Source organism: Bos mutus, chromosome 27, assembly GCF_027580195.1.
Source record: "Bos mutus isolate GX-2022 chromosome 27, NWIPB_WYAK_1.1, whole genome shotgun sequence".
NCBI lineage: Eukaryota > Metazoa > Chordata > Mammalia > Artiodactyla > Bovidae > Bos > Bos mutus.
The window spans coordinates 41,717,615-41,731,448 of NC_091643.1; the positions used below are offsets into that span (position 1 = coordinate 41,717,615).

The 13,834-nt window shown below is 39.6% G+C and overlaps 1 protein-coding gene across 1 annotated transcript in view; it reads left to right on the forward strand.

Annotated features, from left to right (window-relative positions):
• Nucleotides 1–13,834, forward strand: part of CSMD1 (CUB and Sushi multiple domains 1) — a 1,688,220-nt gene that overhangs the window by 1,282,063 nt on the left and 392,323 nt on the right. Inside the window, exons 14-16 of the mRNA XM_070364228.1 lie at nt 1,449–1,643; nt 4,763–4,901; nt 8,266–8,453. Of these exons, the coding sequence (XP_070220329.1) occupies nt 1,449–1,643; nt 4,763–4,901; nt 8,266–8,453 (522 nt within the window). The remainder of the gene's footprint in view (nt 1–1,448; nt 1,644–4,762; nt 4,902–8,265; nt 8,454–13,834) is intronic.

Sequence of the window (13,834 nt, forward strand, 5' to 3'; positions counted from 1 at the left end):
GACCCAATTTTGACTCCTGGGTTGGGAAGATCCCCTGGAGAGGGAATGTCTACCCACTCCAATATTCTTGCCTGGAAAATCCCATGGACAGAGTAGCCTGGCGGGCTACAGTCCAATGGGTTGCAAAGAGTTGGACACAACTGAGCAACTAAACAACAACTCGTATGTACTTAGTGAATTTTGATAAGACAGCTAACTTTTCTTTGCTTCAGACTCCTCATTTGATCATAGCTTACATTTAAGACCGTCTGCTTAAATTGTACTGTTGAGGGCATAAAGTAAGATAATAATGTTAAATAGGAGTGATAAGCTAAAATGTACTGACTGCCTCCTTATCTTAGGTGATCTGCTTAGGATTTGACAGAAGTTGTTTCATTTAACATTGTAGCAGCTCTGGACCATAAGCTTCATCTTCCTCATTCCGTAAATAAAGACAACTAGGCTCCGATAGTGGAGAAGGCAATGGCACCCCACTCTAGTACTCTTGCCTGGAAAATCCCATGGATGGAGGAGCCCAGAAGGCTGCAGTCCATGGGGTCATGAAGAGTCGGACATGACTGAGTGACTTCACTTTCACTTTTCACTTTCATGCATTGGAGAAGGAAATGGCAACCCACTCCAGTGTTCTTGCCTGGAGAATCCCAGGGACGGGGGAGCCTGGTGGGCTGCCGTCTGTGGGGTCGCACAGAGTCAGACACGACTGAAGTGACTTAGCAGCAGCATCAGCAGGCTCCAATAGGGGCTTCCCAGATGACTCAGCAGTAAAGAATCTGCCTCCAATGCAGGAGACACAGGAGACTCAAGTTCAATCTCTGGATTGAGAAGGTCCCCTGGAGAAGGAAGCAGCAACCCACTCCAGAATTCTTTGCCTAGAAAACTCCATGGACAGAGGAGATTGGCAGGCTACATAAGGAAAAGGCAAAAGGATAAGGGGGTGGCAGAGAATGAGATGGTTAGATGGCATCACCAACTCAATGGACATGAATTTGAGCAAACTCCGGAAGACAGTGGAAAACAGAGGAGCCTGGAGGGCTTCAGTCCATGGGGCTGCAGAGAGTCAAGCACAACTTAGCAAATTAACCACAAAAAGGCTCAGATGACCAGAGTAATCTTCCCAGGGACAGGTAGTAAGCACATGAGCTGGGATGCTAACCTAGATGTGCCAGAACCAAAATCCTTTTCTGTTACCTATGTATCTCATCTCCATTTTTCTTAGTGAAAAGGTGCCTTCCAATTTTGGGATGCTGTGTGGATGATAATGAGGTCTATCTACCCATCTCTCTCCTTCTGTCTCTCTAGGTATCAAAATTCTGTTTATTGAATGTATTTATCTATCTCTGAAAAATAGCTAAAACTGCTTTATAAGTGGTTCTGCTTTCTTTTTTAATACTCATGATTAATATCCAAGCGTTTGTTTGTTTTTTAACTCCGATTTTTTTTTTTTTCAGCATTTGGTCAAAATGAGTGTCATGATCCTGGCATCCCCATAAACGGACGGCGTTTTGGTGACAGGTTTCTGCTGGGGAGCTCGGTCTCTTTCCACTGTGATGATGGCTTTGTCAAAACCCAGGGCTCGGAGTCCATCACCTGCATCCTTCAGGACGGGAACGTGGTCTGGAGCTCCACCGTCCCCCGCTGCGAAGGTGTGGGCCCCTCCCGTCTGCCTCTTACATTCCTCTGAAAGGGGGCATCTGACAGAAAACAAACGAGCAGACAACAACACTGGTTCCCTAAGGCTGCCATAGCCGAGTACCACCAAGTGGTGACTTTATCAGCAGGAGTTAGCGTCTCACGGTCCTGGAGGCAGGAAGTCCAAGGTCCAGGTGTCAGCAGGGCAGGCTCTGAGGGGGGCAGATGTTCCAGGCCCCTCTCCTGGCTTCTGGGGCTTTGCTTGTCTTGGCTTGTAGAAGCAGCATCCACACATTCTCCCCGTGAGAATGCGTCTCTGTCCCAAGTCCCCTCCTTCTAAGGACACCCATCGTATTGGACTAGGGCCTGCTCGAATGCCCTCGTCTTGACCAACCATGTCTGCAGTAACTTTTTTTCCAAATATGGTCCCATTTTAAGATGCTGGGATTAGGAATCCGAAGTATCGTCTGGGGGGAGTGTAATTCATCCTCTGCAAACAGCATCATTTTTAGCTCACTGTTTTGTTGCCCTTGGTGTAACTGACATATGTACAGCCTAACTAATTTTCTTATGGACATTTCACTCTACTTACCTGTGTAGGAAAACCAAAGGGGAAAGAATTAAGAAGGGTATTACTTTTAATGTATATTCAGGTAGGGGAATATTTACTTATGATGTATATTCAAACCCCTCTTATCAGAATTGCCCGTGCATAATGAGCTAAGAAAACTTAATAAAAGTATCACTCATAAATACCAAGGAAATGCAGATCTTTTTAAAGAGTACAAATTTTAGAGCAGCTTTAGATTCACAGCAAAATTGAAGGGAAGGTACAGAGATGTCCTGTGCACCCCCTGCCCTCTTGTATGCACAGCCTCCCCCATCAGCAGGGTCCTCCATCAGGAGGTGCATTTGTTATAACTGATGAACATACACGGATGAGTCATCATCACTCAGAGTCCACAGGCTCACTCTTGTGATTGTCCATTTGCTGGGCTTGGACCAATGTATATCACAGTGTATCCACCACCGTGGTGACCTACAGGGTATTGTAACTGTCCTAATATCCCCCAGCTCCACCCATCCACCCCCACCCCGCCCCATGCTTACTCAGCAGTGTTGGGAGCAGGGTTACGCTTCCCCACCTTTCCCTGTCCCCAGCCCTGCCTCCAGAGTCATTTCTCATTGTTTCAAGGACCAGCATTATCTTCAGTCATCATTGGCTGACCCTCCTAAATTTACAGAAAGATGTTCTCATTTCTGCAGTTTCACAAATTGTTAAGACAATTTGGTGGACTATCAGCACCACCACAGGGTGAACACTTGATCAGCTGAAGAGCAAGAAACCCACAGTAGGAGTTTCCTTTTTGTTTATTTTTTACTGCTTTTTTAAATTATGAGTTTTTTTTTAATAGTTTAAATTTTATTAGTGTTAATAACTGAATAGGTCATTATCCTTTATAAATCAGTAAGCTTAGAATCAGGATTCTAAAATAAATGGTATGAATACTGGGGCAGGACTTCTTACTGCTTGAGGAAGTGTATCGCTACTAACTTTGAGGTGTGACTAATTTTATGAGAAAGAATCTCAAGACAAGCAATACTCTCTAATCTCTGTTCTCTCTGCCACATTCTTGCTGTAGGTGTGCTCACCTGCAGTAGGTGGTGTGAAGATGGGTCTAAGCTTCAGGGCCAGCATGTTCCTTTGCAGTCAGGGGAATAAAGGGGCATCAGTCAGCAGCCGTGAGAAATCCCATAGAGTCAGACAAAAGGAGACAGTATCACTTTAAGTGTGAGTGGGCAATTCTCTCCTTGTTTGGAAGGGACCTTTTGATGAAGTTCAAGGCAAACCCCAGGGATGGGTTGTTAACAACAATAGCAAAGCCCCTAAACACAGACGACTGTGTGAGTGCTTAGTTACTTAGTCATGTCCGACTCTCTGAGACCCCATGGACTGTAGCCCACCAGGCTCCTCTGTCCTTGGGATTTCCCAGGCAAGGATACTAGAATGGGTTGCCATTCCCTGCTCCAGAGGATCTTCCCAACCCAGGGATCGAACCCATTGGCAGGAGGATTCTTTACTATTAGTGCCAGCTGGGAATCCCAAACACAGACTAGTTAATGGTGAAAGAGACTGTTAAAGATTACTTGTACTGAGAAACTCAGCTGCTGAGAGAAAGATTTTTCTGTCTTTGTTTTACACCTAACCAGCTTTTATTCTTCTGTGCAATTCAGTGTCATTAAAAAACACAAGTTACCTTGAGTGAAAAATGACTGTACAAGAATACATCTCTATGGCAACAACTTTTAAAGTTCAAATAAAATTGGGGTTTTCCTGGCAAAATATAAATTACCCAAAGTGATCCAATGAAAAGTGCAAAATGTGAATAATCAAAGTACTATAAAAGAGATTTGAAAGAAAAATAATTTAGTAAATTATATGTGGCAAATTACTTTAATAAAACGAACATACCTTGAAGTGAATCAACACATACACACGTTTTAAAATACGCACACACTGCAGAATATTTTAATTGTAGATGCCAGGTAATTAAGTCTGTCAGCAGACACTTGTTGACATGAATACACATAAGATATGAGTATCGGTGGTATCCCTGCCTCGTGACTCTGTTGTGATGATTGAACGTGATAATTCCTGGGAGGTGTTTGGTGCTGACCACTCTCTCAGACTGTGCCATTATTACCATTGTTAGGTGAAAAGAACTTTGCTGAAGGCTGATGATAAATGCCCAGGTGTGAAATATACGTGCTCTGATTTCAATATTCTCAGTTTACTTGGAAATAACTGGTAGCTCAGATGGTAAAGAATCCACTGTTAATGCAGGAGACCTGAGTTTGATCCCTGGGTTGGGAAGATCCCCTGAAGTAGGGAATGGCAGCCCACCTCAGTATTCTTGCCTGGAGAATCCCATTAACAGAGGAGCCCTGGAGGGCTACAGTCCGTGGGATCACAGAGCCGGACATGACTGAGCCACTAACAAACTTTCAACCTTTGCTTGAATACTAGAAACCATCAAGTCTATGAACTCAGGAATGAATCCCTGCTGTTTCTGAGGTGTTGCCATGGTACATGTACATAATTTGACCTTCTGACCCCTGCATCATCTTTCAGCCCCATGTGGAGGACATCTGACAGCTTCAAGTGGAGTGATTTTGCCCCCAGGATGGCCAGGGTATTACAAAGATTCCTTAAATTGTGAATGGATAATTGAAGCAAAACCAGGACACTCTATCAAAATCACTTTTGATAGGTAAGAAAAAACTTTGCTTTCCTTAATTTGGACCTGATGACTCATGAATACCCAGCATTTTTATTTAAATGGATCTTAAGTCGTTAGAAAGATGACAGGTTTTCACCTTTAGTTCCCCTAAAGGAGTTCATTTAGAACAGGTGTTTGCTCAGTAAGTTCTGTTCTTCTCTGTTTTGTCCTCTAAGCCCACAGTTAAGGCACCTCTGCAGATGTGCTTGAGGGTGTGGTGGCCCCAGACAGCATTCCCAGTGTTCACAGTCACTGGCCCTTGAGTCCAGTTCTGTACTTTTGACCTGAGGGTGGAATAAATTCGGCTTGGTGTTTTATTGCAAATGGAGCCCTTCGACCCTTAGGGGTTTGCAGAGCATAAAAGAAGAGCTCTGTGGCTTTCGGAGTGACTCTGGGAAACTGAAAGGTGGTCTGGGTTGCAGAGTTGATAGCAGACTGTGTGCAACAGATTTCTTGCCTTTTAATTAGCCACAAGTGGTTCCGTCACTGGAGTGCTGCTCAGCTTGGGTGTTGGATAATGCATTTGATAATCTAAAAAAGAAGAAACATGCTATTTGAATTCTCCATGATAAAACATTGTCCAGATTGTCTCAACCATTGATTTGAAAATCAAGAACCTAAAAATGCTATAGAATGGACCCAAATGCTTTAAAATCCAAGGAAGCATCTTTGTTTAGTGTTTCAAGGTTAATATCTGAGCAAAATGAGCTCTCTCCAGCAATGAGCTTCCTAAGCAGACTGAGTTTAGGGTTCTAGTATTCAGACTATTACAATGTCTCAAGACAGATATACCTTATGACATTATTTTCTACACTAATTTCCTAATACTCAATGATAGCATCCATAAAGGAGAGGTTTTTAGCAGGAATTGTATTATCACTTAGTAACTGTTTATATTTGAAGTTATTATTGGCATTATTATATCTGATGGGATAATTACGACTTCAGTAGGATAATCTCTCAGAAGAAAAGAAAAAAAAATGGTCTATGTATTCCTTATATTGGAGAATGGATTCTGGCATATAATCTTAGTCAATGGGAAAAAAGAACTTTATAAATATTAAATACATTGAATTTAGTTTCTTATTATAATTTTTTATACTTTCTAGTATTGAGAGGGGAAAAACGCAGACACACGCCCTGATTCCCAGCAGCACATCACATTTAACTCATTTAGTAAAAGTGGTGATTTCACATTCTGGTTTGGCACAATTTCTTAGTGTTCCATTTTCAGTTGCTGGAAAAAAAATACTCATAATGTTTCTCAATCTTGTCTTTTCTATATTATTGGACTGTGTTATTTGCTAAATTCCAGCATTTCAGATACTTTTAGACACTTGTGATTTTTTTTCACCCTGTACATTGCACACAGTCTTCTAAAGATTACTTGCATAGTGCTTAGGTTTATAACTTGAGCTGTGGGCTGGCATCCTAATAAAGAGCGTGTTTATACGAACAGTTTTAAATTCCGCACTGTGGTATCGTTATGCGGTGTGTGCTGGGTTGCCAGACATGGAAATCATTTACATTTCTCTTTCTGAAGTTGCCCTGGAGATCCTCCGGCTGCGGAGGTGTGCCCTCTATCTGTCCCGGCTATCTCTCAAGATGAAAGTTGTGAAAACTTCAGGGCAGATATTGCACATGAGATTTATCCCATGATCATCTAGGCTTCTTGAATGTGAACTCGAATAAACTGTGAAGCCATAGATACTTTAGAGAACATTTTTAATAGTAAAATGCAAAGCTGCCCTCTCTCCCCACCCCCAAATGCCTGGCCTCTGACCATATTCTGACCTAGCCACATGCTACACCAATTGGTTGAAATCCTGGAAGATGAAGGGTCAGGGACCATTCTAAGTTAGTTGCACGAAGATATTATTATTATGTATTCACACAAAGAAAGGGCTTCTCAGATGGCACTTGTGGTAAAGAACCGGTCTGCCAGTGCAGGAGATGCCAGAGACATGGGCTCCATCCCTGAGTTGGGAAGATCCCCTGGAGGAGGGTGAGGGACCCAGTCCAGTATTCTTGCCTGGAGAATCCCATGGACAGAGGTGCGTGGTGGGCTACAGTCCATAGGGTCGCAAAAAGTCAGACAGGACTGAGTAACTATACACACACACAAACACACACAAGGAAAAGTGTGTGATTTAATGATCACACACAGGGTCCTTTGATTTCATCTTTTTTCATTGCTCTGTGCTAGGGGCCTAAGATGGCCACTCTGTCCCTTCTTTCTCCTCCCTGCCAGCACCATGCAATGCCCACCCCAGGGACCACGGCACAGGCTTCCCCCCAATTCCTTGATCACTGAGTGCATCAGAGGCTCCGGCAGTGAGCTGCTTCCTGGGGACCACGCCAGACCCTTTGAAAGCCGGTTAGCTCAGACGGGCCCATTTACACAATTATCTCAGTGTCTGGAATGGCACCTCCACTGTATCTGAGAGCACCCAAGTGGCTGCAGCTGTGTATGAGCATAACACCAGACCAGGTTCTCTGGAGGCATAAGTCCTCCCAGGAAGGAAAGTTAGGCACTTCTTGGAAGCTGTTCTAACTTTCTCAAATCACTGAAGTAGCATTTGCTTTCTGAAGCCCAGTGTCCTTCCACTGTTATACCGGAGTCAGTGCAGCTTTAGTGCTTCCCAGATCTACTGTATTCTTCTACTTTTCTGTCTATTCATTCTATTATTTTTGAGAGCTTGATATTGAAACTCCAACTAAAAATCTTAATTTATCAACTTAATAAAACAAGTATAATATATAGTGGAACTATTATATATGTGATGTTGCTCTGTATTTTCCAAGTCTCCAAGTATGTTAGCATACTTTCATAATTAAAAACATTAATAAAAGAAAAAAGAATTACTGCAGCTTTAAAAGGCACAGGATTCTTTATTTCAGGAAAAGTATTTAAAGTAGTGTCATATTTGATTTACCTCTTTCCTTTAGGAGATCATGTCACTTCAATATGCTCATTTTAAGAAATCTGTAATCATGTTATACTGGGGATCATGAAAAAACAGTTTGAAAATGCATCTTGATTGACTTTCACTGATTGTTGATTCTCTATCTAACTGGCTCACAGTATTTGTATTTTAAAGCTGAATGACTCCCCCTACCCCATTTGTGATATTACTGGACAGAGTATTCAGTCATGGGGAGGGCTGTGGGAGTGCACGGAAGTTAGTAATAACCTAAGATACCACATGTGCCAGAGTCTGAGAGTGCATGTGTATCTGGATCTATTTACTTCTCTTGCTGTACCTGGGTTTTCACTCAGTGAATAAAGACACAGGATGCCTGTAAGTTAGCGCTGCCCTGCATTTCTCTTCTCACTGGACACATTTGCCCGCAGATTCCAAACCGAAGTCAACTACGACACGCTGGAGGTCAGAGATGGGCCGGCCAGCTCGTCCCCGCTGATCGGGGAGTACCACGGCACGCAGGCACCGCAATTCCTCATCAGCACGGGCAACTTCATGTACCTCCTGTTCAGCACAGACAACAGCCGGTCCAGCGTGGGATTCCTCATTCGCTATGAGAGTAAGTGGTCCCCATGCCAGGGCCCTGCCCTATTGCCTGGTGGAACTCAGCGTGTGCGGTCTCGCTGAGTCATGTGGCAGGAGACTTGCTGATTCCCACTTCTTTCCACACTGCACTGCGCAATCCCCAGAACTTTCTCTGTGAAGGACAGAGAGCCTTGGTGATTTTTAATTCACAACTCAAAAAGAAGACACAGTGATTTATTATAAAATAAGATAATAAAATCAGTAAAACAATGAAATACGTTCATTTACTTCAGAATGTAATATAATAATAAATTTCTCTATTTAAAGTATACCTACTGGCCATGTGAGCTATACAAAATATCACTAAAATTATGCATCCTAAGCAATATTTTGTGCTAGAAAAATGGTTACGGCAGTCCTGGTACTTATTTGTGATTATGTATATGCCCATTTCACCAGGTAGAGAGCATGGAACTAAGAGAGAAGAGAGAGAAAGCCCAGCTGAACTGTCACTAAATGACAAAAAGCTGCTATCAGTACTGTCAACTACTATCAAAAACATTTAAGAACAATGATTATAAATATTTAAACACAATTGCTAAACTATCATAATGCAGTGTGTTCTGTAAAGTAACCCCAGTTTCCTTCCTGTTGTGGTTTTCATCCATCCGTCCAAGTTTGGCTCTTCGCTTTAGCTTCTCACATCAGGAGATCACAGGACTATATTATTTGGTTGTAATATCTGTGCCTGTCCTTCTGAAGTGGAGTGGAGTGGGACTGAGCTTGGGATGTTTTTCTGATGCTAGTCAGCTTTTCCCTTCTCTGAAAAATCTTCACATCCAGAATAGGGTGAAAAAGATGAATGGGAGCAGGTCAGTGTGGAATCCAGGGCAGGAATACATGCTTTCTTTCTTCTTTTTTTTTTTTTTTAACAATGTTTTAGAATCTTTCCTAAAATACATTAAATGAACTTTTAATGTGTAAAAGCACAGGTAATTTTATAAATGTATGAAAGAGCCATATCTCACTTGCTGAATTTTTAGTCTTTTTTTCTTTCCTTGCCTTCCTTTCCTGACATATTACACTTCTACTCATGTTAATCTTGCCCAATCTTCACTCCAAAGAAAAGTGATGACTTACAGGACATTAAAAAGTAATGAAATGCAAAAGGTTCTCCTTCTTAAAATATACTTCAAGTTTTAAAAAAAATGTAAATCTGATATAAGTGCTATATATATGAAGCATATCTAATAATTACTAAATGAAGCTTTAATGTGTAAAAACACATGTAATTTTATAAATGTATGAAAGGTCCATACCTCACTTGCTGAATTTTTAATCTTTTTTCTTTTCTTGCCTTCCTTTCCTGACATCACCCACTGCTACTCATGTTAATCTTGCCCAAACCCTTTCTAATAACTAAAATTAAAAACTTGTGCACATTTCTCTGTTTGACAGGCTCATCTATATAATTATGTGCAAACATATATATGCAAATACACATATAAGGTTATATGTACTTTTTGACTAATATGAAATTATATTTTATTCATATTCTGTAATAAGAAATTCTTAGTGATTTAAAGAATAATTTTATATTTAATTCAAATTATTATATAAGCTTCATATATATAGAATTTATAGCAAAGTTATATTTTTTAATACTTGAGGAGATAATAGTTGAAAACTTCCCTAAAATGGAGAAGGAAATAATCACCCAAGTCCAAGAAACCCAGAGAGTTCCAAACAGGATAAACCCAAGGTGAAACACCCCAAGACACATATTAATCAAATTAACAAAGATCAAATATAAAGAACAAATATTAAAAGCAGCAAGGGAAAAACAACAAATAACACACAAGAGGATTCCCATAAGAATAACAGCTGATCTTTCAATAGAAAGTCTTCAGGCCAGCAGGGAATGGCAGTACATACTTAATAAAGTGATGAAAGAAAATAACCTACAGCCCAGATTACTGTACCCAGCAAGGATCTCATTCAAATATGAAGGAGAAATCAAAAGCTTTACAGACAAGAAAAAGCTGAGAATTCAGCACCACCAAACCAGCTCTCCAACAAATGCTAAAGGATCTTCTCTAGACAGGAAACACAGAAAGGGTGTATAAACTCGAACCCAAAACAATAAAGTAAATGGCAACAGGATCATACTTGTCAGTACTTACCTTAAATGTAAATGGGTTGAATGCCCCAACCAAAAGACAAAGACTGGCTTAATGGATACATAAGCAAGACCCCTATATATGTCATCTACAAGAGACCCACCTCAAAACAAGGGACACATACAGACTGAAAGTGAAGGGCTGGAAAAAGATATTCCAAATAGAGACCAAAAGAAAGCAGCAGTAGCAATACTCATATCAGATAAAATAGACTTTAAAACAAAGGCTGTGAAAAGAGACAAAGAAGGACACTACATAATGATCAAAGGATCAATCCAAGAAGAAGATATAACAATTATAAATATATATATGCACCAATATAGGAGCACCACATGTAAGACAAATGCTAACAAGTATGAAAGGGGAAATTAACAATAACACAATAAGAGTGGAAGACTTTAATACCCTACTCACACCTATAGATAGATCAACTAAACAGAAAATTAACAAGGAAACACAAACTTTAAAAGATACGATAGACCAGTTAGACCTAATTAATATTTCTAGGACATTTAACCCCAAAACAATGAATTTCACCTTTTTCTCAAGTGCACACGGAAGCTTCTCCAGGATAGATCACATCCTGGGCCATAAATCTAGCCTTGGTAAATTCAAAAAATTTGAAATCATTCCAAGCATCTTTTCTGACCACAATGCAGTAAGATTAGATCTTAATTACATGAGAAAAACTATTAAAATATAAACATTGGAGGCTGAAAAACAGGCTGCTGAATAACCAACAAATCACAGAAGAAATCAAAATATTCATAAAAATGAATGAAAATGAAAACACAACAACCCAAAACCTGTTGGACACTGTAAAAGCAGTGCTAAGGGGAAGGATCATAGTAACACAGGCATACCTCAAGAAACAAGAAAAAAAGTCAAGTAAATAACCTAACTCTACACTAAAAGCAACTAGAAAAGGAAGAAATGAAGAACCCCAGGGTTAGTAGAAGGAAAGAAATCTTAAAAATTAGGGGAGAAAGAAATGCAAAAGAAACAAAAGAGACCATAGCAAAAATCAACAAAGTCAAAAGCTGGTTCTTTGAGAGGATAAATAAAATTGACAAACAACTAGCCAGACTCATCAAGAAACAAAGGGAGAAAAGTTAAATCAATAAAATTAGAAATGAAAATGGAGAGATCACAACAGACAACACAGAAATACAAAGGATCATAAGAGACTACTATCAGCAATTATATGCCAATAAAATGGACAACGTGGAAGAAATGGACAAATTCTTAGAAAAGTACAACTTTCCAAAACTAAACCAGGAAGAAATAGAAAATCTTAACAGACCTATCACAAGCAAGGAAATTGAACCTGTAATCAGAAATCTTCCAGCAAACAAAAGCCCAGGACCAGAGGGCTTAGAGCTGAATTCTACCAAAAATTTAGAGAAGAGCTAACACCCATCCTACTCAAACTCTTCCAGAAAATTGCAGAGGGAGATAAACTTCCAAACTCATTCTATGAGGCCACCATCACCCTAATATCAAAACCAGACAAAGATGCCACAAAAAAAGAAAACTACAGGCCAGTATCACTGATGAACATAGATGCAAAAATCCTTAACAAAATTCTAGCAATCAGAATCCAACAATACATTAAAAAGATCATACATCATGACCAAGTAGGCTTTATCCCAGGGATGCAAGGATTCTTCAATATCTGCAAATCAATCAATGCAATACACCACATTAACAAATTGAAAAATAAAAGCCATATGATTATCTCAATAGATGCAGAGAAAGCCTTTGACAAAATTCAACATCCATTTATGATAAAAACCCTCCAGAAAGCAGGAATAGAAGAACATACCACAATATAATAAAAGCTATATCTGACAAGCCCACAGCAAACATTATCTTCAATGGTGAAAAATTAAAAGCATTTCCTCTAAAGTCAGAAACAAGACAAGACTCTCATCACTACTATTCAACGTAGTTTTGGAAGTTTTGGCCACAGCTATTAGAGCAGAAAAAGAAATAAAAGGAATCCAAATTGGAAAAGAAGAAGTAAAACTTTCACTGCTTGCACATGAGACTTGTAACATGATCCTCTACATAGAAAACCCTAGAGACTCCACCAGAAAATTACGAGAGCTAATCAATGAATATAGTAAAGTGGCAGGATATAAAATCAACACACAGAAATCCCTTGCATTTCTATACACTAATAATGAGAAAACAGAAAGAGAAATTAAGGAAACAATTCCATTCACCATTGCAACAAAAAGAATAGAATACTTAGGAATATATCTACCTAAAGAAACAAAAGACCTATATATAGAAAACTATAAAACACTGGTGAAAGAAATCAAAGAGGACACTAATAGATGGAGAAATATACCATGTTCATGGATTGGAAGAATCAATATAGTGAAAATGAGTATACTCCTCAAAGCAATCTATAGATTCAATGCAATCCCTATCAAGCTACCAACAGTATTTTTCAGAGAACTAGAACAAATAATTTCACAATTTGTATGGAAATACAAAAAACCTTGAATAGCCAAAGCAATCATGAGAAAGAAGAATGGGACTGGAGGAATCAACCTGCCTGACCTCAGGCTCTACTGCAAAGCCACAGTCATCAAGACAGTATGGTACTGGCACAAAGACAGAAACATAGATCAATGGAACAAAATAGAAAGCCCAGAGATAAATCCACACACTATGGACACCTTACCTTTGACAAAGGAGGCGAGAATATACAATTAAAAAAAAAAAAAGACAATCTCTTTAACAAGTGGTGCTGGGAAAACTGGTCAACCACTTGTAAAAGAATGAAACTAGAACACTTTCTAACACTATACACAAAAATAAACTCAAAATGGATTAAAGATCTAAATGTAAGACCAGAAACTATAAAACTCCTAGAGGAGAACATAGGCAAAACACTCTCTGACATACATCACAGCAGGATCCTCTATGACCCACCTCCCAGAATATTGGAAATAAAAGCAAAAATAAACAAATGGGACCTAATTAAACTTAAAAGCTTCTGCACAACAAAGGAAACTATAAGCAAGGTGAAAAGACAGCCTTCAGAATGGGAGAAAATAATAGCAAATGAAGCAATGGACAAATAATATCAAAAATACATGAGCAACTCCTGCAGCTCAATCCCAGAAAAATAAACAACCCACTGAAAAAAATGGGCCAAAGAACTAAACAGACATTTCTCCAAAGAAGACATACAGATGGCTAACAAATACATGAAAAGATG